Here is a 26,037-nt window from a genome sequence, read left to right as displayed (position 1 = left end):
CTCCTCTTTTTCATCCTGATGGTAAAATTGTATCATCACCTAAAGACAAGGCTGATGTACTGGCTTCATTCTTTTCTTCCAACTCCTCCATACACACTCAGCAAATTGCCTCTTTCTCTGACTAGAACATTGCATCTCATGCCTCCTGTGTGAACTTTTTCCCAGAAAGATGTCAGAAGATTCTTAAAATACTTTGATACCACAAAGGTTGGTATTGAATTCTGATTGAATCCTATATATTGTGCTCAAGAGATGCGCTAGTGGACTGACACCTATTCTTTATCATGTATACACTAAGCTGTTATCGACTTATTGCTCTCGCCTTAATTTTGTCCAAAATAATGGAGAAGGTTGCCAACGGTCAACTTCTTCAACACTTGGAGAACTGCCTTCCAATTAGTGACCACCAGTATGGATTTCACCAGTTTAGGTCCACAGATCTTTGGACATACTCCATGGAAAAGTTTGGAGAAACCTGAGCCCATTGCATTTCCTATCTCCAAGGTTTTTTGTTAGGATCTGTGGTTTCTCAACATTTTTCCCTTCAGATTTTTCTGTTAATGCAAGTGTCCCTCAGGACTGCTATTTCATCTTCCCTCTTCCTGATTTACCTAAATGACCTGCTTTCATTAATTGAAAACCCTATTCATAGTTTTACTGATGATGGCACACTCCACTCATCTTGTGCTCATCTTACAAGCCTTGTAGTGCTCATCATAACCTTCGAGATCATCTGTCAAAAGCGCTCTTAACACTGATCTCCACAGTAGCCTTGATTGTGGTGAAAACAACTTAGTCAACCTCGGTGCTTATAAAACAGTTTTTGTTTTCTTGCAAAAAAAAAAAAAAAATCTCAGATCTTCTATGCATTACTTTTGATAATGCTCAGCTCATCAGTCAAGACCAAATCTCTCTTATCAGGCTGACTCTTACTCTAAACCTTTCTCAGTGTAATCATATCACTTCCATAACATTGTCAACTGCCCTAGGGGGGGGGGGATTTTTGCAATATGCCTTAATTCTTGATGCTGCTCAAAAAAAAAAATATATATATATATATATACACACACACACACGCGCACACACACACACACACATACAGGGTGTCCCAAAATTCACGCAAGATTTAAATTTAGTGCCATTTGTGCAGTAAAGTGTTGCCAACGAGAAAAAAAAGACAGCGTGACAACTGACAGTTCAGGGTTATTAAAAATGGAGCGCTACACGAAAGAACAATGCATTTTCATTGTTGAGCAATATTTTAAAAATAATGAAGGTTTGGCAGCTACAGTTCGCAATTTTCATACAAAATATGGTCAGAATAGTGATTTAACTTCAACTGTGAAAAGATTAATTAAAAAAATTCAAGGAAACTGGATCAATTAGTGATCTTATACACTCTGGCTATCCTTCAACAAGTCGTTCAACAGAAAACATCGAAGCAGTTCATGAGAGTGTTGCTGAGAGTCTAGGAACATCAATTCGGCACCGTGGTCTTGAATTGGACATTTCGAGAAGCTCTCTACAGCGTATTCTCACGAAAGATTTGCATCTTTATGCTTACAAAGTTCAGTTGACTCAAGAACTGAAGCCTACTGACCACACACAGCAAAGAGAGTTCGTTGAATGGATTATGGAACAACAACAAGTGGATGCTTATTTTTCGAACAAAATCATCTTAAGCGATGAGGCTCATTTTCATCTTGATGGCTTCGTTAATCGACAAAATTGTCGCATTTGGGGTTCAGAAAATCCACGAGTGATTGTTGAGAAACAAATGCATCCACAACGTGTCACTGTTTGGTGCGGATTTTGGGCTGGAGTCATCATTGGACCATTTTTCTTCGAAAATGCGGCTGGTAAGGCAATAACAGTTAATGGTGCTTACTATTGCGACATGATAATCCAGTTTTTTGTGCCTAAATTGCAAGATATAGATGTGGACGACATGTGGTTTCAACAAGACGGTGCCACATGCCATACAGCCCGAGAAACAATTCAATTGCTGCATGAGTCATTTCCTGGTCGTGTAATTTCCCTTTTTGGTGATCAGAATTGGCAGCCCAGATCATGTGACTTAATGCCGTTGGACTTTTTTCTTTGGGTTTTTTTTGAAGTCTAAGGTTTATGCCAACAAGCCCATGACCACCCATGCCTTGAAGGAGGAAATTGAGCACTGTATCAACGAAATTCAGCCACATTTATGCAAAACGGTCATGGAAAATTTTGACAAAAGAGTGCTATGTGCCAGCAAAGCCGTGGAGGCCATTTACCCGATATGCTATTCCATGCATAACCCTATACTGTATACTTTATGAATCAATAAGAAATTACAATTTTTAATTAAAAACCTGTGTTTTCTATCAAAATTACTTCTTGCGTGAATTTTGGGACACCCTCTATATATATATTCACTCATATGTCATGTTCATGTTATTCACTCCATACATCTAAATACTACATGTTATTCCTTTTACACAAAGAGTGCATAAACTCACTTGTAGTAAAATGAGTTTAATGTTAATAGACTTACTTTTACTCTTGCTTTTCTTTTTTCAGTATCTCTTTCACTTTTTCTCTCTTTGCATTCTAACCTTCTTACCAGGAAAGTACAATTTTCATTGGCACTCTTCAGTCAGTCACTCTTATCATGAAATCACAGGGTTGCTTTTTTACTCTCTCTTTTCAGTCATTGGTGCTCTCCTGAGTCTTCCCTCTCATTTCTCCTTCCTTTTTCTCTGCTATACAGCTTTACAGATGCCTCTCTAGTTCCTGCTTTGTTTTGAGAAAGTGCAAAAACATGGAATGAGGGACAGTTGAATTCATACATATCAGCACTAGCTTTAATAAGTTAAAAAAATTTCAAAAAAAAAAGAAATCAATTGCATAATAGTCAGTAGACTACCTATTTATCTGTCAACTCTTCTTTTTTCATCCAGAGTGACATTGCATAATAAGCACTTGCTTGCATGCTATCCTTTTCCATTTATTCACAGTAAAATGCACTGAAAACTCATGAAAATATATAGTTACTTAGCTACTTTGTCATTTATATGGAATTGTCATGTGCAGTTAATTGAAATGTAAATTTTTAAACTATGAGGTGGAATAAACATATATTCATTCAATTTCGGCAGTTCATTATTTTATCCTTTTCCATTTATGTACAGTAAAAAGCACTGAAAATCTGTCATTGTCATGGAATTTACTATGTTCAGTTAATTGAAATGTATCCTTCTTAAACTGTCAAGTGGAATAAGCATTTATTCATTGTTTTTATGAACATGAAGTCTGCATGAGATTACTGGCAATTCATTCTGAAATTGAACTTATGAAATGGTTATAATGGTTACTTGAATGATGTGAGAGAAGGAAAGTGATTAACTTTTGCATTTAGTCATTTATTTTTATCTTTTTTTAAATGTTTTATTTTTAATGCTTTACACACATCAGAGTATGCTCAGCTGATTCGATGTGTCAAATCACTTCCATCTTTTTTTCTCAATTGTATTGATTTTCTGCTGTTTTTTAACCAAGGAAAATGTTGAATTAGCTCTGTTCAGAATGACTTTTTTAATTTATTATTTAAATACTAATATTAGTGAAACGTTCACTTTTTAGCAGTTCTTACAACATGATTCATGGTTGACCACAACATAAGCATTATATATTTTGCTTTTGTTTCTGATTTTTTGCTGCTGATTTTGGAATGTTCATTTATTCGAAACTTCATAAATAGAGGAAATGTAAAATGAGGCCTTCCTGTATACAAGAGATTTGAAATTGAAAGTGTTTGTCACTTTGTTTTAAGCAGAATAAAAATATATATTATAATGAAAAGAAAATTATGTAAGAAGTTTTGAAAAGAATTAGTCAAGCTGCTTTCAGAGTAAACTGTAGACTTCAGAAAAAATTAAGGAGTTTGAAGATGAGAATCAAACCTTGGATATGCATTGGTACTCTCTCTCTCTCTCTCTCTCTCTGAAGAAAATGCTGATTGATTCAGTTGGGGAGACATATGGTGAAGTTGTTGAAAGTTTATTTTTCACTTGGTTAGAGTATAATAAATTTAGTTTAATCCTTTATCCAAGTGTGAGCAAACAGGGTTTGCACCTGAAAGTATCTTCAGGACTGGAGTAAGGTGGTACAACACCAGGGCAACTCCTTGCAAAGGTGGAGCAAGCTACCAACACTCCTGTCTCAGTATCTCCCATCATTTGGCAAATCCTATAGGTAGAGATGGCCTGCTAATGCTTCTGCCTGGTATCTCCACTTGGGCCTGGCTCCCACTGAAGAGACCTCAATAAAGGTTGAAACTAGTCTGGGTTGTGTACCTTCCCTTAATGCATAACATTAGGCATATCCGCAAGGAGATGTGTTTTGCTTTATGGGAGATACTGAGACAGGAGTGTTGGTAGCTTGCTCCACCTTTGCAAGGAGTTGCCCTGGTGTTGTTCCACCTTACCCCAGTCCTGAAGATACTTTCAGGTGCAAACCCTGTTTGCTCACACTTGGATAAAGGATTAAACTAAATTTATTATATGGTGAAGTTGTTTGCTAGTATAGAAAAATCAGAACTCCATGATGGATACAACTTAAAGAGGCTGTTATTGAAAAGAAGAAAGCATATCAAAAATTTCTAGCAAGTAAATCAACAAGTAAATGTTCAGAGAGAATACAGAAAAAAATGTAAGAAAACCAATCGTGTAAAAGTAGCTAAAAAGTTTAAAAGTCATGAGAATGTTTTGGTAAAGATATAGAAAATAAATATCAGGAAAGTAGCAACATGTTTTAAGCTATTTAGGAAACTTAGAATTGGAGGAAAGAGTACTGTAAAAGAAATCAAGGACTCAGATGGTAATGGTGGCATAAAAACCGAAGATATTCTGGTTGTCTGTAATAATCACCTTGAAAGATTGCTAAATGAAACAAATGGCAAAATGGTGATTGAAAATATTCAATAAGAATGCAATCAGTAGTATATAAGTAAGCTTTTAGGCACAATTCTTAGTGAACATGGCAAATTAAACATGAAAATTGACAAAAGAATAAGCAAAGCTGGTATGGTAGGGAGTCAAGTTTATACAGAATAAAAGAGAAATTAGCCAAAACATCAAAATAGCAGTGTGCAAGAAATGTTCAAATCAACCTTAACTTATGGATTTGAGAGTTGAGTTAGAAATAGTTCATTAAAAACTGGAGACCACAGATGTGAGAGTTCCAAAAAAAAATTAGAGAAGGGTGAACAGATGACAACATTGTAGAAATGATTTTAGGAAGGAACTTGACATTGATAGCATTTGTGAATATATGAGTAGCGGTAATTAATCCCAGATGGTATGATCAGTTGAACATGTTATGATAGGTTTCAAGGTATAAAAAAACACAGATGGTTAAGCAAATAACTATTTATTAACTTAAAAGCTAATATTTCGCTGGTCTTATATCCAGCATCTTCAGAGCACACAACACAGTTTGTTACAAAGGCAAGACAACCACAATACGGTGTAACAGTGGGGACAGTATAAGTGATTGCAGCGTGCAACACAAGACTAAAGTCCTAATATGGCGCCATCTAGGTTGGAAAAAGAAAAAAAAATTCCAAGTTTTGAAATAGTAGCCCAAATGATTAAAAATAAAAGTATTAAATATTAATTTGGTCTTAGGATGACTGTCTCCCAAATCTTTGGTAGATTTATACAGCCATACTTGTTAAGGTTTGGGGTATGTTTCAAGGCTTCTGTTGATTCCAGGAACAACCTCTCTGACTTGTAGAAGCTTCTGTGCATTACTTTTGTTTCTTTCCAATTGATCCTGTGTGCAGGGGTATCCAGAGCATGGTCTGCCAGACCTGACTTACCATAGCGAAAGTGTCGGATATATTTTTTGTGTTCACTGAGGCGGATGTCCACATTTCTTCCTGTCTGTCCGTAGTAGGCTTGATGGCAAGAACAGGGCACTTCATAGACACCAGGATGTGATAAAGGAGTGCATTTGTCCTTGGGTGAACGGATGAGAGTTGCTAATTTTTTATAAGGTTTAAATACTGTGTATAATTGGTGTTTGTTAAGCACCCTAGATATCTTTTCAGATGTGCCTTTAATGTATGGGATGGTGATTGTTTTGTTGTAGTCTTCTGTGGTAGATAGAGGGGATTTATGGGTATCATTTAGTATGTTATCTATTTTACGGGGATTATAACCATTGTTTAAGAAGGTTTGACGTAGGTGAGAAAGTTCAGCAGTGAGAGCACTGTCATTGGAACAGATTGCTCTAGCTCTACGGGTTAGTGTTTTTAAGATACCATATTGTTGAGAAGAGTGATGGTGTGATTGTTTGTGTAAGTATCTCCCTGTATGTGTGGGTTTTCTCTAAACAGAAAATGATAAGGTACCTTCTGGTAGAAGTGTGATCAGTGTGTCCAAGAAAGGCAGGCAGTCATTGGCTTCTAGTTCCATTGTAAAGTGGATTTTAGAATGCTAGCTATTTAGGTGCCCCTAAAATGTATTCAATATGTCTGGGCCAAATGGCAAACACATCGTCAACATAGCGTAGCCAGAGGCTAGGTTTGAGAGTGGCTTTGTTGATAGCTAATTTTTCCAGATGTTCTATGTAGAAGTTGGCTGGGGGGGGGGGGGGGGGAGAAAGAGGTGAACCCATAGCTGTCCCATCTAACTGTTTGTATATTTTCCCTTTCCATGTAAAATAACCTGCCTGTACATACCCCAAACCTTAACAAGTAATGGCTGTATAAATCTACCAAAGATTTGGGAGACAGTCATCCTAAGACCAAATTAATATTTATTACTTTTATTTTTAATCATTTGGACTACTATTTCAAAACTTGGATTTTTTTAATTTTTTTTTTCCCAACCTAGATGGCGCCATATTAGGACTTTAGTCTTGTGTTGCACGCTGCAATCACTTATACTGTCCCCACTGTTACACCGTATTGTGGATGTCTTGCCTTTGTAACAAACTTTGTGTTGTGTGCTCTGAATATGCTGGATATAAGACCAGCGAAATATTAACTTTTAAGTTAATAAATAGTTATTTGCTTAACCATCTGTGTTCTTTTATACCGTGAAACCTATCATAACATGTCTGACAAACACATAAGCTTATCCACGCGATCAGTTAAACAATGGGAAGGGGAAAAGCAAGCAAAACGTGTATATATGATCCCAGGATGGTGGACAAAATTCCAGAGAAAGACCAAAATCTGGGTGAATTGATGCAGTGAGAAGTGGCTTAAAATTCCTAACTAGATCTTGACAAGATTGTGATCATGACAGATAATAGACTAATTTGGAGGAAATTTGTCAAATAAGTTAATAACAATTTAAACTTTTATGTAATGCTATCATTGTATTCTGTATATCCCTTGAGGATACATATCAGGAATTTGATCAGTTGCTGACTGAGGAAGACCTTCCACAAATAGTCTGTTCACTTTTGTTAAAGGTTTGTTATGGTAATGTGTTATCATGCTACACATGAGAATCTCCAAAGAAATAAAATGCTGTATTCAGTAACAGATACTGCTATAGTTGACTGATAATTTATGTATTACAAAGTTATCTCTCAATGCTTATGAGAAGAGCCTCCACTCTACTGCTCATTTATATAGAAGAAGCATTTTGGATGGAAAACCCTGGGTTTGAATGCCAACTGGGATGTGAAGAACCTTTATCAGGGCTTTTCAACTGAAGAAGATTTAGATAGTCTCATACAGAGCTGAAAGGTTCCCCTCCCCCCTCTGGAAACTCAGCTTGCAAAATGGATAAACCAGCCAGAAGAACACGTAATTTACAGCCATTTAGCAGACAATGCAGATAGCATAACTGCCCTATCGTAAGCATTATTTCTAAGAAGCCAAGTGTTACATTAATTGATACATTTGTTTATCTAATATCAGTTAAAATTTTACTTGCGTTTGTTGATTTCAGATAAATGTTGACATTTGATAATTCATTGAGATAGTTTTGTATTCTTTGATAATGGTAGTCATATGACATTAAATGTGCTGTCAGCTGGTAACACATTCAATACATTGTCATCATAAGGATGCTGCTGAACTATTTTGAAGTAGCATTAGACTGAAATCTGGCATTAGTCATTAATCACATTCAACTAAATTAAATATAGTTATATGCTCTTTTATTTTTCTAACTAATTAAATGATTTTTTGTTTTATTAAAATGTTAAAAGATAAATAAGCAGATTGATATTGGTGCATACACCAGTGAAATTAAAGGGTCCATGGGGTATGGACCTAAATGAAGGATATGGCCTGTACCTTTAAACTCATAAAAATAAAGATTATGTTAATTTGGTATACAAAAATACCACATTAACTTAATCTTTATTTTTATGATTATCTTTTGTATATACACCTAATTTACTGTTTTTAAGTTAAGCCATAAAAATATACTAGTGTATCTTCCCCCCAAACACTAATAATTTTCTTTTATAAATTTATTTTAAAGGAAAATATATTATTGTCTATTTTTATGTATGCATTTCACTATAGGCATATTGCTATGCAGGTGAAAATCTCCTTGCACAAGAAAAATGTGGAGATGCAATTCGATCACTTCAAGAAAGTGAAAAATGTATGTATCTCCTTTAGCATACGTATGTTCTTAAAAAAAAATAAATAATAATAATTCTCATATATTAGTATAAAATATGTTCAAATATGTTTTAATTTTTTTTTCTAATTATTTTGTAATGAAGAATCACAGATATGTTAAATATGAAGATGATTAAAACTTATTTTAAAATAATTTTTGATAAGCTCAAACTGATTTATGTAGTATTTTGAAAAAAGATAAAAGCTTAATCACACTTCAAAACCAGTAAATTTGACTACTGATTTTCCACCCACCACTTCAGTATGATTCACATATCACTATCTGTAAAGTGCAGGAAGTGCCGACTTATTATATGAACCTCCAAACTCTAAATTTCTAAATTCTGTCAACTTTAAACTTTTCTAGATCATTCACATATTCATTTACCTCTTTTTTCATTACTATGCAATTTAATTAAACTGCACATCAAAACTCAACAGTAATTTACAAGAGCAAAGTAACATTCATTATTTTGCTTTTAATTTATGCCTATAACTTTTCTTTCATATGGCAACTTTTTTCTTTTGATATTTCTTTCAAGTTAAAAAAGTTCTGTTCATAGTATATCTTTTATCATTCATGTTAATATATCTCAATATACTGTTCTTTTAATGTTTTCCATCTTGCTTACTTTTTTCCTATCCTCTTTTACTGCAACTGCTTGTTTATTTGTAAATTTAAATCTTTAAATTATACAGATTTTGAAAATCTCCCCATGAATAATCCATCTACCAGAGGTAATCAGATATACATCTTTATTTTTTTTTTTTTTTAGTCTATAAACTAAATATATGTTTATAGCAGTAACTATAAACATAGCTGTTTAACATCTGTAAATTAGAACATGAACACAATGTTTTAAGAAAAATTTTAGATCAGATAAATTCTCTGATTTGTTATAAATATATACAAATTATTACTTTTCACTATTATCCAGATAACATTTCCTTCAGAAATCAAAAACATGGAATTTATTTTAGCAAATATCTGTGTGCCCATATATTCACATTGTTTCCAAAGTGATGGGGAGATATTTGAAAAGATCCAGAGCAAGAAAAGAGTGACCAAGATAATAACTAGCCTATGAATTGCACATATGAGGACAGACTGAAGGAATTTGGTCTTCAGACTTTGAGGAATGGATGTATGTTTTTATCATATCTCCTCTCATCTAAGTTAGTTAGGGGGTACTTACAGGATAGATATATTTCAGCTTATGGCTGGTGCAGGAAGAACTTAGAATCCCTGGAAACTGGCTAAGGATGTAACTAGAATTCATGTGAGGTCCAAATTATTTTCATGGTGAGTGTTAGTCTGTGGAATGAGCTCCCATTAAACATTGTGGGTCTTCAGTGAATGTGTTCAAAGAGACATGACATGACAGGTACTTAACATGACCAAGTGGCCCTCCCTCGATGAGTCCTTGGACTTCCTGGAGGAGCATACATAGTAATAGTATGCAATGAACAACACATTTGTTTGTCCAAAGTATAACTAGCAAGCTTTTGTGAAATTTGATTAGAAAAATTGAAGAAATTGAATTAAGTGATACTGCAAATTGTACAAGATATTGCTGAACCAAAGATAATCAAGTGATATAGATGCAATGATGGTTATAAGAAGATAGTTGTGTCCAACTAGTGAGAAAATGTGAAATTTCAAGAGAAAACGAATGCTCATGATTCAAATACAAAGCAAATAATTTAAAACTGTTTTTTTTTCTTATTTCTCAGCATTGCAATTGGTAACACAGAGAGAGAGAGAGATTGATTTTAAAAGCATATTTGAAGAAAAGTCCACCTTATTTTTGAATATTATCCATCCTGCATTAATTTTCATGCATATTTCAAGTTTGTGTATGACTTTATCAATGGCTCATTGCTGCACTTGGAGAAAGCTATATTTTTTGTGGAAGTAATACCAACAAGGATTGAAAAATTACTGATCAACAGATTGTATGATTGAAGTGCCATTTTTGCCCAATTATTTTCAGACTATATTTATTATTGTTTTGCTTTGTTGCTTACGTAGCAGTAGTATTTCCAAATTCCTGACATTTTGGAACCTTCGGGAATCGAGAACGGGAAATCTTATTTCCCGAGAATTCCCGAAATAATCTTTTTTTATTTAATTTTCGTTGATCATCTGTAATAATGGCTATAACAGTAAATGTTAATAAACAGAAAAGCCATAGAGAAGGTGGGGCAACCGGGGTTCGTGGCCCCAGCACAGTCTTTCAGAGGTTTCGAGACACTCCTATATGTAAAAGGTAGCAAAAAATGAGTAAATAAAATTTCCTAAATGGAGGTCGACCAGAATTTCATGACTAGTGCATCTCTTGCCCTGAGTGCTAAACAGGGGTTACTTATGTTGAAAGTTTATTTTTACTAGGTTAGACATTATGGGAGATACTGGGGTAGGAGTGTTGGTAGCTTGTCCCACCTTTGCTCCGAATTGCCTTGGTGTTGTACTACTTACCCAGGTAAGATAGTACAACACTATATTCAGTCCTGAAGATATTTTCAGGCAGAAACTTTGTTTGCTCTCACTGGGATAAAGGATTAAACTAAATTTATTATATTAAGGGTTACTATCGTATCATTTTGGCTAGGTTTCTGTTATATTTCAGGTTTTCTCAAAATATAAACAATGTAATTAATGCAAACTTTATTTAACCAAACCTTGTAGTATACAGTGAGTTTTTACATATATCACACAATGTATTAACATTCCCAATCTCATTTAAATATTTTATTTATTAAATTAAACATTAATAGAAAACAAATGCAAATATTCGTTTGAAAATTAAAAAATACTTCAGATAGTTTTTATTTGTCATTTTTAAAATGAAACTTTAAGAAACATAGAGCATTAATTGCCCGATCAGACAATCGTGATCTTCGCTTTGTAACAAATATACTTGATGTGGAAAATTTTCTTTCGTTTTCTATAGACGGTCAAATTGTTAAGAGTGCGTCTAAAAGCATCTTCAAGTTGGAAGTGAGAGAATGTGTTGCTTCATATAAGCTCATTTCCTTCCTTAGAGAAGCAAATATTTTGTCTGCATGCATAGGGTCGGAGGTTCTGATGTCGAAATTGATATTGCTTTGTTCAGTTCACTCTTCAGATCAGATTCTGATTTAATTACAGAACTCGCTGTAAGGACATTCTTTATTTCTTTTATTGGAACTTCTTCTGCTGTAAATGTTTCTTTCCATTAATGACTTCGCCAATCGTGCAATTTCATTCTTACTTGACAAGGCAAAAAATTCATCCTCTTCCATCTCATATAAATAACTAACGTTGCTCAAGCACTTTGTGAGAGACACAAGATCTCTATTTCTACATTTAACCAATTCAAATTTTATTTCCTTTAAAAGCATTTGGCTAATTGAAGAATTCTGTTTTTCTAAATTACTGAACAGGAACTTAAAAATTCCTTTACTTGTGAGAATATTAGTTTTGGCTTCAACTGCTAATCTTACAGGTTGTAATCAATTTAACATACCTCTCAATATTTCATAATATTCTTCTTTCCATAAGTGATTGAGTTTCAGCTCTCGTAAAACAGTTTTAATCGGATTTACGATCTTTAAAAATTTCTCTATCATTCTCTCCAATGTGTTCCAGCGTGTTTTACAGTCCAAAATGACTTCTAGTTCCCTCATTCCACTCTTGGTTATTTCTTGCTGCAAAAGAGAATTTTTTATTGGAGAATATTTAAATATTTTCATAATTCTTCATACACTGCTAATTGACGAAGATAGATCATCTCGCAAATCATACTGATCAGCTCGGGCCACACCATCTAACTCAGAATCACTGTTATAGTTCGCCCACCGTTTGTAGATCCCTCCTTGGCATTTTGCCAAGAACAGTCGATTCATGCTGAAAGGGAAAAAGAAAAGAAGGATGTATGAATTGGCCGCCAACATGCGAAATCACGTGTTTTCTTGTCTGTCGCTGTACTAGATTCATTTTTGTTATCGCTTTTTTGCATTATTTTTTATTATTAATTTGTATGATGGATCCAGTACAGTCAACAAGTTATGTTGTTAAACGTTTCAGTAGCTCTTGCAAAAGAATATTGAATAATGTGCTGACTTTCTGCGAAAAAGAATCGTCTCCTTGTTCCCCTTTCTCAAGTCATAAAACGTGCAAGTGCAATTGCGGGCGTATCAGGGTCGACTGTTAAAAGAATTCGTAGGGAATCAAAAGGTGAAGGTAAGCCAAAATTTAAATCTCCTAAAAAAAAAGCCCCAGAGTAAAGAAAACCATCGAAACCGTAGCTTTGAATGATTTTGATGTAGACGTTATAAGAACTATTCATGAATTTTACGTGGTCGAGAAAAGAGTGCAACTGTTCCGAAATTGATTCCTGTGCTTAAAGAAAAAATTAATTTTCCTTGGAAAAGAGAAACTTTAAGAAAAATACTTCATGAAATCGGATTTTGTTTTAAAAAGTCCCAGAATAAAAGGAGCGAAGTGACATTTATATCTAGAATGCAGTATTTGAGAACAATAAGACGTTTCAGGGAGGAGGAAAGACCGATTGTGTATCTAGATGAAACTTGGATTGATAGTAATTTAACTTATGGAAAATGTTGGCAGTCTAAAGAAGAATGTGGAGTGCTACAAACCGGAAATGCCTCGTGGCGCATAATAATTTTATGTGCGGGTGGAGAAATGGTTTTTTTTTTTACCGAATTCAAACTTACTATACAAAAACCAATTACCATAAGCAAATGAATTCTACGATCTTCGAAAAGTGGAAAGAAGAAAAACTGATTCCAAACCTTCCTAAAAATGCTGTTGTTATAATTTATAACGCTTCATATCACTCTATTCGATTAAACAAACTTCCAAATTGGTCTAATAAACAAGTTCTTATGGATTGGCTCTCTGCAAATAACATTTCTCATTCCCCAGATATGCGAAAAATCGAATTGCTTAATTTGGTCAAAATAAACTCGCCCACAACTAAACTATTTAAATTCGACACGATGCTCAAAGACCCTGGATTTTTAGCTTTGAGGCTACCACCATATCATTGCGATATTAATGCTATTGAGTATGTTTGGGCAGAAGTGAAAAGTTTCATTCGCCATTGCAACGTAACTGGAGATACTGACATGTCGAAACTTTTTAAGCTATCAGACCAGGCGATTAAAAGTATTACAGTTCAAAACTGGGGAAAATATTGCTTTCATGTCACGTCATTGGAAAATATGTATTGGGACAGAGACGGAATTATCGAAGAATTATGCGAACCTTTGGTGATCAGTTTAAGTGAAAGTGATGGCGATTCGGACACCGATTCAGATGACTCTGAAGATTAAAAGGATTTGATAATGGTATATTTTTCCAACCTTTTTTTGCATGGGTTTGTTAAAAGAGTCACAATAAGTCATAAATGATTAATCGGTTTAGGACATTCAAGTGTCTCAGTTCTCTCAACTGTAAGTTTAGAATATCTAAGTTCATTTGAAAAAATTTCTGTTTTTCTGTATAATTATTTTTATTTTATAGAAAACTTTCTTAAAAATAAATTTCGTTAAATTTTTGTTTTATGCTATACCTTTTTTTAATTTTGTTAATACTCTACGTACATTTTTCCAACTGTTATACAAGCAAAATAGTTACACTTTAAAAACTACAATGTTCGTAAAAGAAACGCTAAATTTTCCGACCTGTAATAATAAACAAACACATCCCAGAAGGCAGATTGATTACCCTATTATCAGAATGGATTCTCCTTTTTCTGACATGCGCAGAAGTGTCAAGGGACCTCTAATCGTTGGGCGAACTATATCATCTTTATCGTATTCAGAATCTGTATTGAATTCACTAGCACTGCTACAAGTCACTGATGCTTCACCTTTCAGCTTTTTAACATAAAATACTTTTGTTACAGTTAAATGTAGTGCATGGTTGTAGCAGTACTGTTGAATAGTCGGTGATAATTTTCCGAATTTTTCTAACAGCTGCACCTTCACTTGTAATTGCAACTGCTTCACTTTCAAGTTTTAACTGAAAGTTTTCTAATCTTTCCTGAAGCAAGGATAACACTTTTTCTGCAGGACAGTTCCCATGTATTCTTATTAAACCAAGGTTCATAGAGGTCTCATTGCAGTATACATGAACATTCATGTATCTGCGATTCTTGCAACTGGTCCACTCATCTATCGAAATACTCAGTTTTTTATTATCACATTTGAATACTTCCAATTTTTGGATGTACAGTTGTTTCACTTTACTATAACAATTATGTATTAGTGTCATAACTGAAGATGGACTTCTTGGTAACTGCATTCCTTTGCTTGTGAAACTTTTCCTAATAAACTCACTTTTTGTGATGGTGTTGACTGATATCCCATCCAAGGCTGCTAATTTGCTTACAGTTTCTTCTAAATCCAGTCCCTTGACATAATGTAAAATTATCGTAGAAGATATATAATACATAATGTAGAAGATGAAGGCATTGGCTCATCATTATTCAATTCAGACTGTTTTTTCCTTTTCATTCCATGAATGTATGCTAGGTGCCTATGTAGACCGCTAGCTGATGATGCTTTGCATTGCAAAGTTTTGGAGCATATCTGGCAACGAGCTGATTCGTTATCTTTATCTTTTCTAAAATATTCCCAACATTCTTTATACTCTTTACTCGTTTTGACAGCAATCTATAAAAATATATTAAAATAGGAACGTGAATGTGTTCACACATTAGAAATGCTGTCTCTCTTATCGTTTCTCCACAGGAGTGAGAAATAACAAAAGGCTACCTGTATCCAGTGTTCTAGCTTAAGAAAGTCTCGCACTTGAAGAGAACAGTGGTGATTTATTGCTAACCGGAATGAATTGATAAGCACAACAAAAGTCCAACTCGAGTATTAATATATATATATTAATCATCCTTAAAAGGTTTTGCAGGAAAATCACCTTCTTATATAAAAAAAAAAAACTCAACAGACTTTGTCTCTCTAAAATTAAAGATATAAAACTCAAGTTTTCTGACATCATGGTGAGCTTTGACATAGTAGCTCTCTTCACAAACATTCCGAAGCAAGAAGTTCTCCATATTTTAAGCAACAAGATTTCAAAGAAGCTGTTTTCTCTGCTATCTCATTGTGTTAACTCTGGCTGCTTTGAATTTGATTGAAAAATTTACAAACAGAATAAAGGATTAGCAATGGGCAGCCCCTCTCTCCAATACTAGCCAACATCTTTTTCGAGGACTTCGAACAAAAGGCTCCTCTTCTACATTTAAACTAAAAATTTGGCTTAGATATGTTGATGACATATTCCTTATCTGGGAATTGACAATCTTCACACTTTTTGAAATCACTTAAACAACTTCTACCAAGACATCAAATTAACCATGGAGATTGAAGAAAATGGATCTCTACCTTTTCTGGATGTAAAACTTACTGAGACATCTGACTCCATAAAAATCTCCATCTTTAGAAAACCTACGCACGCAGACAGATACCTGCATGCGTCCTCGCATCACTATCTGGCACAGAAGATGGGTATCATCTCAACTGTAGCGCATCGTGCCAGATATGTACTATCAGATGAAGAACAACTAAAAAATGAACTACAACATCTTAAAAGGACCTTCAAAAACAATGACTACTCTTCAAAAACTATCAATAAACAACTATACCGCCATCAACGAAACAGCGTAGAAACACAGGACGATCCCAAAGGTTATTTCTCCTTGCCATACATCAGCACGCTCTCCAAGAAACTAAGAAGAATTTTGGGAAAGTTTAACATAAAAACGTGCTTCTCTACTCTTCCCAAACTAAGATCAAGTTTAAGTAAATACAAACAAGCTCACAACCATCTACAATTCCCAGGTGTGTACAAAATCACATGTGACTGCAGAAAACCATACTATGGCCAAATGGAAAAATCCATCCTCCTACGTCTCAAAGAACACTGAAGAGACATTGCTTACAAAAGAACCAGAGCTAGTGCCCTCTCAAGCCATGTCCTGTTTACAGTAAACAAATAATGAAGGCTGCCAACATGAGATAAACTGGACAACAACTTCAAACCTTCACATATGCCACAACGAGGTAGAATGCCGCATAGTCAAGTCTGAAGAAATTGTCATGGACCCTCTTCATATAAACAGTAACCTCAGCTACAATTTACCTGACTCCTGCTCTGCTGTCAGATATTTGCGCACTCGTGAAGCCACACGTGGACCGGCGTCTAACAATAGTATTTTAACACGGACTGTAGCTCCAGTTCAAATAAACTATGGTTAGTGATATAGTGATTCAATGTTTCTTTATAGTGTTTTTTATTGGCTTTCTATGTTCTCTCATACCTGAAGAAGTCGGCCACTCCGATGAAACATGTTGTGTATTTAATAAATTTAATTCTTTGTTCTAATTCTCAGATCTCAGTCAGTATATAAAAGTATGAACATATCCCAATTCCGAGTTAATACAACAAATCATCATATATATATATATATATATATTTTTTTTTTAAATACTAATACTTGAGTTGGAATATGAAATATTTATTTAAAATATTAATGTTAGAACATTTTAAATAAATTTTATTTGCAAACCAGTTCATTTTATTTCAGACAATCTATAAAAAAATATTAAAATATGTATTTATTAAAAATTTTCCCGATTTCCCAACCAGATTTTCTTGTGATTCGGGAACGGGAAACGAAAAAAATTCCCGAGAATGGACGGGAGGGAATTCCCACCCGAAACCTTACATAGCAGTAATGAGCAACCAACAAGCAGTACGCTTTTCACAATCTATAATAATACAAAAATAAAAAAATTTACACATAAATTTTTACACTGGTGTTATTTTTATACATAAAAATCCTGTCCACATAAAGTTGTAAAACCTATAGTATATTAGTACTAGTACTGTGGATGGGTTAAGAATTAAGTTTAACTAATAAATTCATTTATTTTATTTATTTACGCATATGGCTTTGTGAAACTGGCAAGTGAAATATACAATCACAATATCCAAAACAAATGATGAAAATCTTAACATGTAAAATTTCATTACATAAAAGGCACAAACTGCTTTCCAAGTGTTCCTTTTTTTAAAAAAAGCAAAAGTAATTTGTTATAATCAAGCCAGGGAAAATTATCATCCTACTGCACCAAATATGACAAGACTGCATGTTCTCTCAACACATCACAACACAAATGTAGATGTATCCGAGGTTTTATTAGAGAGCAGTTGTGACTTGTGTGAAAATCTTGATCCATTAGAGAAAACCCATTTCACTTTGCATCATCTTCTAGCATGAGGAAGAGTTCTGCTGTTACTTCGAGGACTATGAGAGTGACTACGAGAATAACGTCTTCGTGGTGAAACGGGAACTTGATCTTCTGTTTCCTCCATGACCACTGCCACCACCATACCAACTACAGGCCAATGTCCAGTCTAGAAAGCCAATCCAGGGCCTCATCTGTCACCTTGTGGATGTCGTGTAGGCCACCACCATGAAATTGGCGCCTTTTGGGCAGTAGTACACAATATGAATAATCGTCTGAGCCACAGGGTGGTCTCACAATCACAATAAGGGTGGTCTAACAGTCCCCCCCACATTTATGTAGTAGGTAGCCACATCTGCCCTGGTTAGTTCTGATCCTTTTGATTGATCACCAAATCTTTCTAGGAAGAGAAAAACCAGGCTGCAGAGCACAGGGATCTTCTACCATGAAGCTGTTTGTTGGGAGATTGTTGGACCAGTATTCTCTCCATATGTCATGTGTTGATGGCAGGGTAGCTGAAGATAGTTCGTCCATGGACCAGAGAGGCTTTCTAGATTTTAGGCAAAGACTAGGTGGATTTATGAGAATCTGGTGCAGGGACAGGAATGGGTTGCTCATTGCTTCATTAAATTCTTTAATCGAGGCGTGTCTTCTCCATATGTTTCGTGGAGCAATGTTAAATAGGACAGGCAGCCAGGAGAGAAGAGTGCTTTTCACTGCCCCATTAATTGTCTGCATGATAGAGTTTAGCTGGGTGTCTATAATGTTAGTGTGTGCACTTCTTTCCCAGACAGAGGCACAATATTATGCTGCAGAGAATGCAAGGTCTATTGCAGATGACCTTAGGACTTCTGCACCACAACCCCAGGTTGTTCCAGCAAGCCTTGAAATTATATTGTTTTGCATTTTAATTTTGTTGGACAGGTTGGCGATGTACCTTTTATAGGTTAAGCTTCTGTCCAGGCTCACTCCAAGGTATTTCGAGTGAGCTCGTGTTCTACCATTTTTCCATAGAAAGAAAGGTTGAGGTGTCGATTTGCCTCTGCATTGTTCAGATGAAATACTGTGGACACAGTTTTTGTTGGATTTGGCTTCAAGTACCACTGCTTGAAGTACTCTTCCAGGATGTTCAAGTCTGTGTTCAAGGTTGATTCCAGGTTGGCAAAGCAAGTAGATTGATGTAGGATTGCTAAGTCATCAGCATACATATACACTTGCTTATATGTATATAGGTCCCTGATCCAGACTGTGTCATAAACTGATGTTAGGTCATTGACAGTGGCTCCAGATTTAAGTTTCTTTCTGAAAGCCTGCTTCAATCTGTGTTGTCAGGACCTGGACCTGGTCACAGCAATTTCTTCCTGGTCTGAAGTCAGCTTGTTCAATCGGGAGTGCTCTTTCAATGAGTGGTGAAATTCTTTTAAGGAGAATTCTTTCAAAAGCTTAAAGGTGGAGCAAAGTAAAGAGATAGGTCATAGATTTTTCACATCATTTGGATCTTTCCCTGGTTTGGACATGGCAATTATTTTGGCTTCCCACCACAGATTTGGTAGTTTACCAGTCATTATAATTTCTGAGAAAAGGGTGGCCAGCCATGTTTGGCCTTGTTGACCAAGATGTTTTAGAAACTCAGGGGGGGGGATACCGTCCACTCCTGCAGCCTTGCCATTCTTGGTGAGTTTTAAGGCTACCTGTACCTCTTCCCAAGATACTGGGTGTACAAAATTCAGGAAGCTCAGGTCCCGTCTTCAGGATGATGTCTCAGCAATTGGAAGATTGCATCAGCAATTTTCCTGATAGAGCTGGGATGTATCTTGAAGATTTTCAATAAATGATTAACCATTTGATCAGAAATTATCTGTTGTTTTGTGTATTGTTGGTTCTGCTCCACCTATTTTCTCAGAATTGACCAGCTTTTCTGGCTAGATGTAATGAAATAGAGTTCATGGATGGTTGAGATCCATCTTTCCTTTCTGTTTTTATCCTGGGTTGCTTATATTGTTTTCTGTAGCGTCTAGGAATAGAGGCTTTGGCTGCAGTTTTGATTAGTTTAACAAATCTAGGATAGCAATTAGGAGTGGGTGGAATTGTTCTAATGGTTTGCTCGATTTGTTTCCGAAATGCATTCCAGTTGGACCTGCGAAGGTTCCATCTAACGATTGGTGTTCCGCTGATGACTGGGATTGATGTGCCTGTCTCTATCAATGTAGGACAATGCTGACTGTTAGGGAATCTGTTGAGGATCGTTCTGTTGTTGGCAGAGGGTTGTCTTCAGGCTCTTTAGTGACTATGCACAGATCTGGGGTATAGGTTCTGTTCCATCTGGCTGAGTGGAGAGTGCCCTTCTGCTTGTCATCGTAAATCAAATACAGGTTATATGTATCCATCCAGTTAACTAGATTATTACCATCCCAGATGTTAGAGGAATAGCCCCACATGGTGTGATGAGAGTTGAAGTCACCAACAGAGATAGCAGGATGAGTTGGTGGCCAGTCCATCTGATCAGGCCAGGAATGCGATGGTGGTTTGTAGACATTGTAGATTGTTGTAATTTGAACTTGAATACCTATGAAGTATTCTGTATCAGGTACACATTGGGTTATGTCCTTGAGGCCAGGCATGCTTGGGATGGAGGATATAAGCAGTGGTGAGCTATGCAAATTTTAACAAAGGTCTCGCATCGTCGAACAAAAAAAAAAAAAAAAACTGCACCAACGCCATCTATTGCCGCCCACCACCACTAGTATTTCCACAGACAATCACAAACATCCATCCCCACGGTGGGATGTTTGCAGGGTTTTATAAACAAAATAAATTTGTTTTGTTTACGATAAAAGATTTTATGACAAACAATCTATAAATAATACATAAATATTATCTAAAACACAATAATATTGAAATACGTTATATTTCTCTTTTGTTTTTATACTTCAAGTGATAATCAACAGTACCAATCAAGGGGCATTATTTTATAGTCCTATTTATTTAATTGTGATTACCAAAAAGTGAATTGTTATTTGTAAAATGGTAGCAACAGTAACTATAATATTTTATTTAATAAAATCACTTTCAAGACGATGAGACCATTTTACATGAAAAAAAAATTTGCTGTCTGGTGCACATTTGTTTGTAAATGTTAACCTTTACAGGTTAACATTTACAAACAATTACTTTAAGGAAATACTTATGACAACAGCTGCCACACCTTATTTCCTTCCTCCCTCACGTTTTCTTGTGTTCTTCTAGGACAGGGGTGTTCAACCCGTTGATCACGGAGCGATTTTTGGTTGATCTCTTGTGTATTCCTCCTTACTTACAAATTTGATTAAAACTGAAAACATAATATTTTATTTATCATTATTTTGTATTATTTTTAATTCGCTTTAAGCGTATTGCTATTGTTTATTTATTTTTCGTTAAAATTGTCAAATCAGTAATTTTCTTATAAGTCCGGGTGATTGAATTAATTTGGATCAGTGGAAGTCAAACAGCGAGCCAAGTGAATACAATTATAAGCAAAGTGTAAAAACTCGATTATAGCTTAAATATTAAATATTCCAAAGCACATTACATCGATTTTTTACTTAGGTTAAGTCCCATGTGAATATTGTAAAAAAAAATAAACTTTGTTTGTCTCGGTATAGTTTGTATTAGATGTTTTTGTAAATAACTTTTGAAGCTAACTGTATATGCTGCTTTAATAAGAATATGTTAGAGTGTTAGAAACAAAGGCAATGTTTTTGTCGCCGAAGCTGTATATGGTAGCATTAGAAAGATTGTTATTGAAACTTGTATGAGAAAGGCTTGCAGGCTCTAAGTGTAAACATCTCCGAAGTCAGTCAGAAAGAGTTCAAACAACTTTCTGATGGCCGGCAACTTACAATCAAAAGAAAGCGGAGGAGATCAAAAGGCGTGCCGGACTTGAAATTTAAGATGAAAGACTCATACCGATTCTTTGGGGGTTGCCAAACTTCATGCGAGGTCTCAGAGAAGGCATAATAAAAAGGGACTGAAGGGGTCCCAGTTCCAGAATTGCTGTCAGAGAGGGGGCTGCCCGCTCCAGAGTCGCCGTCAGAGAGACTGCCCAGATCCACGTTGCTTGAGAGAGGAGTTTCCCACTTCCAGAAAGGAGCTTCTCAGTTCGAGACATCACTACAGAGAGACTACTTCTAGGCCACAGATGAGGCTTCAAATTGCCAAAAGGAAGAGTTCCAATTTGCGGAGAAAAGTTTCCAGGCCAGGTTAATGTGAGACAATCACCAGTGAATCAAACGACTTCACTGATATTGCTCAGTTAATGGTATTTATTTGCATGGTATTTCAAGATTATTCAAGTAAAGAAGAACTTTTGAAAATTATACCATTATTGGAAAGGATTAGGGGAGAAGACACTTTTTCGGCATTTGATGAATTTGTGAAACAACACAAACTTCCTCTTTTTAAACTTGTGTCTATTACTACTGATGGTGCTCCTGCAATAATAGGTAATAAATCAGGCTTCATTTCATTATGTAAAAACAATGACAAATATCCAGATTGTTTAACGTACCACTGTATTATTTACCAACAAGTACTGGGTAGTAAAAGATTAAACACAAGATGTTTTGGATATTACATTTAAAATTGTAAATTCTGTTCGAGGAAAAGCCCTTCAATGGCAGTTATTTAAATTACAGGCAGATGATGAAAGGGAACTTCTGTTGTACAATAATGTTTGCTGGCTCAGCAGAAGTCAATTTTTAGAAAGATTTCTTGTATTAATTAACGATATAAAAAATTTTCTTGATGAAAAAGGAGATATTTTTATCCACAATTGAGCCAGCAAACATTATTGTACAACAGAAGTTCCCTTTCATCATCTGCCTGTAATTTAAATAACTGCCATTGAAGGGCTTTTCCTTGAACAGAATTTACAATTTTAAATGTAATATCCAAAACATCTTGTGTTTAATCTTTTACTACCCAGTACTTGTTGGTGAATAATACAGTGGTACGTTAAACAATCTGGATATTTGTCATTGTTTTTACATAATGAAATGAAGCCTGATTTATTGATAAAAGATGGTTGTTACACTTATCATTTTTAGTAGATTTCTGTATGAAATTAAGCAATTTAAATATAGTTACAAGGTAGAGTTAAAAATTTAATTGACATGTTAAGTTCAATAAAAACTTTCCAACAATATTTACTTTTATTAAAGAAAAATATAAATGACTGCAAATTTAGACATCTCTTATATTTATTAAAATTTTTTGCACAAAATCAAGAAATGCTTCGCTATGATTTAAAAGAATTTATTCGTGAAATAGAATTAGTTGAGGAAGAAATAAATTCAAGATTTTAATAAAACTGAAATTATTGTATCTTTTATCAATAATTCATTTCAAGAAAACTTGAACATCACATAAGTTTTAAATAAAATTAGTGGGCTGTTTGATATAAACCAAGCTGAAGTAGAACTTGAGATAATAAACATTCAGAATAGTTTACATTTAAAATCAATAAACAATGACGACATTTGGAAGTATGCACATGAAAAATTTCCAATATTAAATTTCCCAATAACTGATATTGCGCAAAAAATTCTGTCGTGTTTCGGATCAACTTACATGTCAGAATCTGCTTTTTCAAATATGACCGTCATAAAAAATCAATTAAGAAACCAAATTACAAATGATCATTTGGATGATTGCGATTGGCCACTTCTTCATATCAACTTGACTCTGAAAATATTGCGAGTTCGAAACAATGCCAAATTTCACATTATCTTTTTTTTTTTTAATCAACCAGCATTTCCTGTGACTTGTGAGTTTGTAATCAATCTGTTGTTTTTTCTAACTTTGTTTTCCAAAATAGAGAAATAAATATTTTATTCCAATATATTTGGTTTTTTTTTTGTTGTATTAAAATAATTAAAAGTGATAAATAAATTTTTAAATACACAAATAAAGTTTTTAGTTGTTTATTTGTGTGTAATCAGATATCAGGTTGGGGGAACGTGATCTATATAAGAGATTAGATCGCTGAATAACTTATTATAGAAAAGTAGTTCACGTAGTAAAAAAGGTTGAATACCACTGTTCTAGGAGGATCTATAGCCGAGCGATGATTTTCTAGAAAATGTTTGACATAGGGATTCAGATTAAATTCATTCAAGGGTTTCCCATTTATACATATTGTCATTAATCCGAAATATGTTATAGTGGGAGAAGATCTCTTCGTTGTTACGATATTATTAATTGCACTAAAAGCTTGTTCGGCTTCAGCGCTGTAAACTGCAATTGTTGCCATAATCACTTTGACTTTTTTCACCGTACTGGGAATTTTGTTTTGTAACATTCCAGTCAAAACCATTTCCACTAAATCTCTAAAATCATTAATTTTAATTTCATATTTCAAAATAAAATTTAAAGATCTTATTCTCTTTTCTCCTTCTAACCATGGACACGTAACGTCTTTCATATTCCTTGTTTCAGGATAACATTTTAAAATGTTTTTCAGTTCTTCATCTTCCAAATCCTCATAATTTTCATTTTTAAGTTTAAAATTTCTTTGCTGCATTAATCTAGCCTTTAAAGACATAAGAAGGTTTAGTAATTTTTCTCATGATAGTTTGTGAAATGTGATTTGCTTTCACTTGCTATTCCTTCATATTCTTTTGATTTTAACATGATATCAATTTTAGATTCACAAAAACCTACAGAATCTTTAAAATCATTAATTGCACTAATTGTTCACATGATTAAGGAGTTAGATCTTATAATACTCATATTGCGACTTTGTAGAGCTTCTGACAGATATAATTCCTGTAGGATGTCAATCATTAATGCTAGATCTTTTTAAAAATCAAATTGAGAAGTCGGTTTAAAAAGCCCTTATATTTATCGTTCAATGCAAAATGCTTGCATAAAGCTGGGTAATTTTTCCAAAAGCAAGAGTCATTCATAAACTGCAAACTGCCCGTCGTGCTCCAAACACACGACCGATCTTTAAAATTTCGATATCAAGGTCTTTTGCAATCGTATTTAATTCTCGTTGATTTTTTGGTGATCGATGATAAAAAGCATATAATTTATCCATAAATATTTCAAAATGATTTATTTCTTTAATGTTTTTTATCGAATTGTCTAATTCTAATCGTAAACGATGAGCTACGCAATGCCAAATCACAATGTTGGGAAATTTTTGTAGAAGTTCGATTGCAACACCTGATTTGTTTCCTAACATTACACTAGCTCCATCAGAACAAAATGCAATGAGATGATTTTTTAAACAGTTATCAGAAAATCCATATGAATTTAAAGTAACAATTATAGTAGCATGTATACATTCTGCGGTGGTATTTTCTAGTTCTACAAGATCTACAAAAATCATATGGTTCGGTGAGCACAACTTGTATGTGAATAACTAAAACACTTATTTTCTATAATAGCAGACGAATTGACAACATTATCGATTCGTCTGCTATTATAGAAATTTTGCAATTTTTTTCTGTTATTTTGGAGACTTTCTAATTTTTATTTGTTTAGAAATATGTTCAACTATTCTAATTCCTAAGAATCTAGAATGCAATGATAATCCGAGAATAATACCATTTTTAATTTGCCACTCGATTAAATCAGACATAGGTCGGTTTCTCTTAACCAAATTATAACAGAATTAAACATTTTTGAAGTTATCAAAATTTTTTTCATTTAGTTTGTCAATTAAATTTGGTAATATAGATTTTCTACATTCTTCATTTATTTTTATGATTTTATTATGAGCAAATGATTCATTATGTTTGGACAACTTTTTATGCAAACATGCAATTCTTAAGTCTGTAGTGTTTCCATTCTGTTCTATTTTCATTTCTACCCATTCCTTTGATGATGAAACAACTTTTTTCTCCTTCAACTCTTAAGTTTTTATATTTTGAGCAAACACGACATCCTAATTTACCATTTTTAACTTCTAACCACTTATACTGCGTTTTGAAATAGGATGCTTGCTTCTCTTTCCAGCAATCAGGTAAATGATTTTCTTTTTCTCCTCCAACTTGTTGCATCTTCATTGAATCAATGTGCATATTATCTTCAACTTCATCTTCGACTTCATTATCAACAGCAATAGAATCAGCAGAATC

The 26,037-nt window shown here is 34.4% G+C and overlaps 1 protein-coding gene across 2 annotated transcripts in view; it reads left to right on the top strand.

Annotated features, from left to right (window-relative positions):
* LOC150104587 (BRO1 domain-containing protein BROX-like) overlaps nt 1-26,037 on the top strand; it is a 163,176-nt gene that overhangs the window by 98,285 nt on the left and 38,854 nt on the right. For both annotated transcript variants that reach the window (XR_016548540.1, XM_090395217.1), the window contains exon 8: nt 8,534-8,615. Coding sequence is in view for 1 of the 2 variants with exons in the window: in XM_090395217.1 (XP_090251343.1) it covers nt 8,534-8,615 (82 nt within the window). In the remaining variant the exon portion in view is untranslated. The remainder of the gene's footprint in view (nt 1-8,533; nt 8,616-26,037) is intronic.

The sequence above is a fragment of the Typopeltis vanoorti genome, chromosome 7, assembly GCF_054136105.1.
Source record: "Typopeltis vanoorti isolate ZY-2024b chromosome 7, IOZ_Tvanoo_1.0, whole genome shotgun sequence".
In the NCBI taxonomy this organism is placed as follows: domain Eukaryota; kingdom Metazoa; phylum Arthropoda; class Arachnida; order Uropygi; family Thelyphonidae; genus Typopeltis; species Typopeltis vanoorti.
The sequence above is the reverse complement of the archived record's forward strand: the minus strand, read 5'-3'. Positions and strand labels throughout refer to the sequence as shown.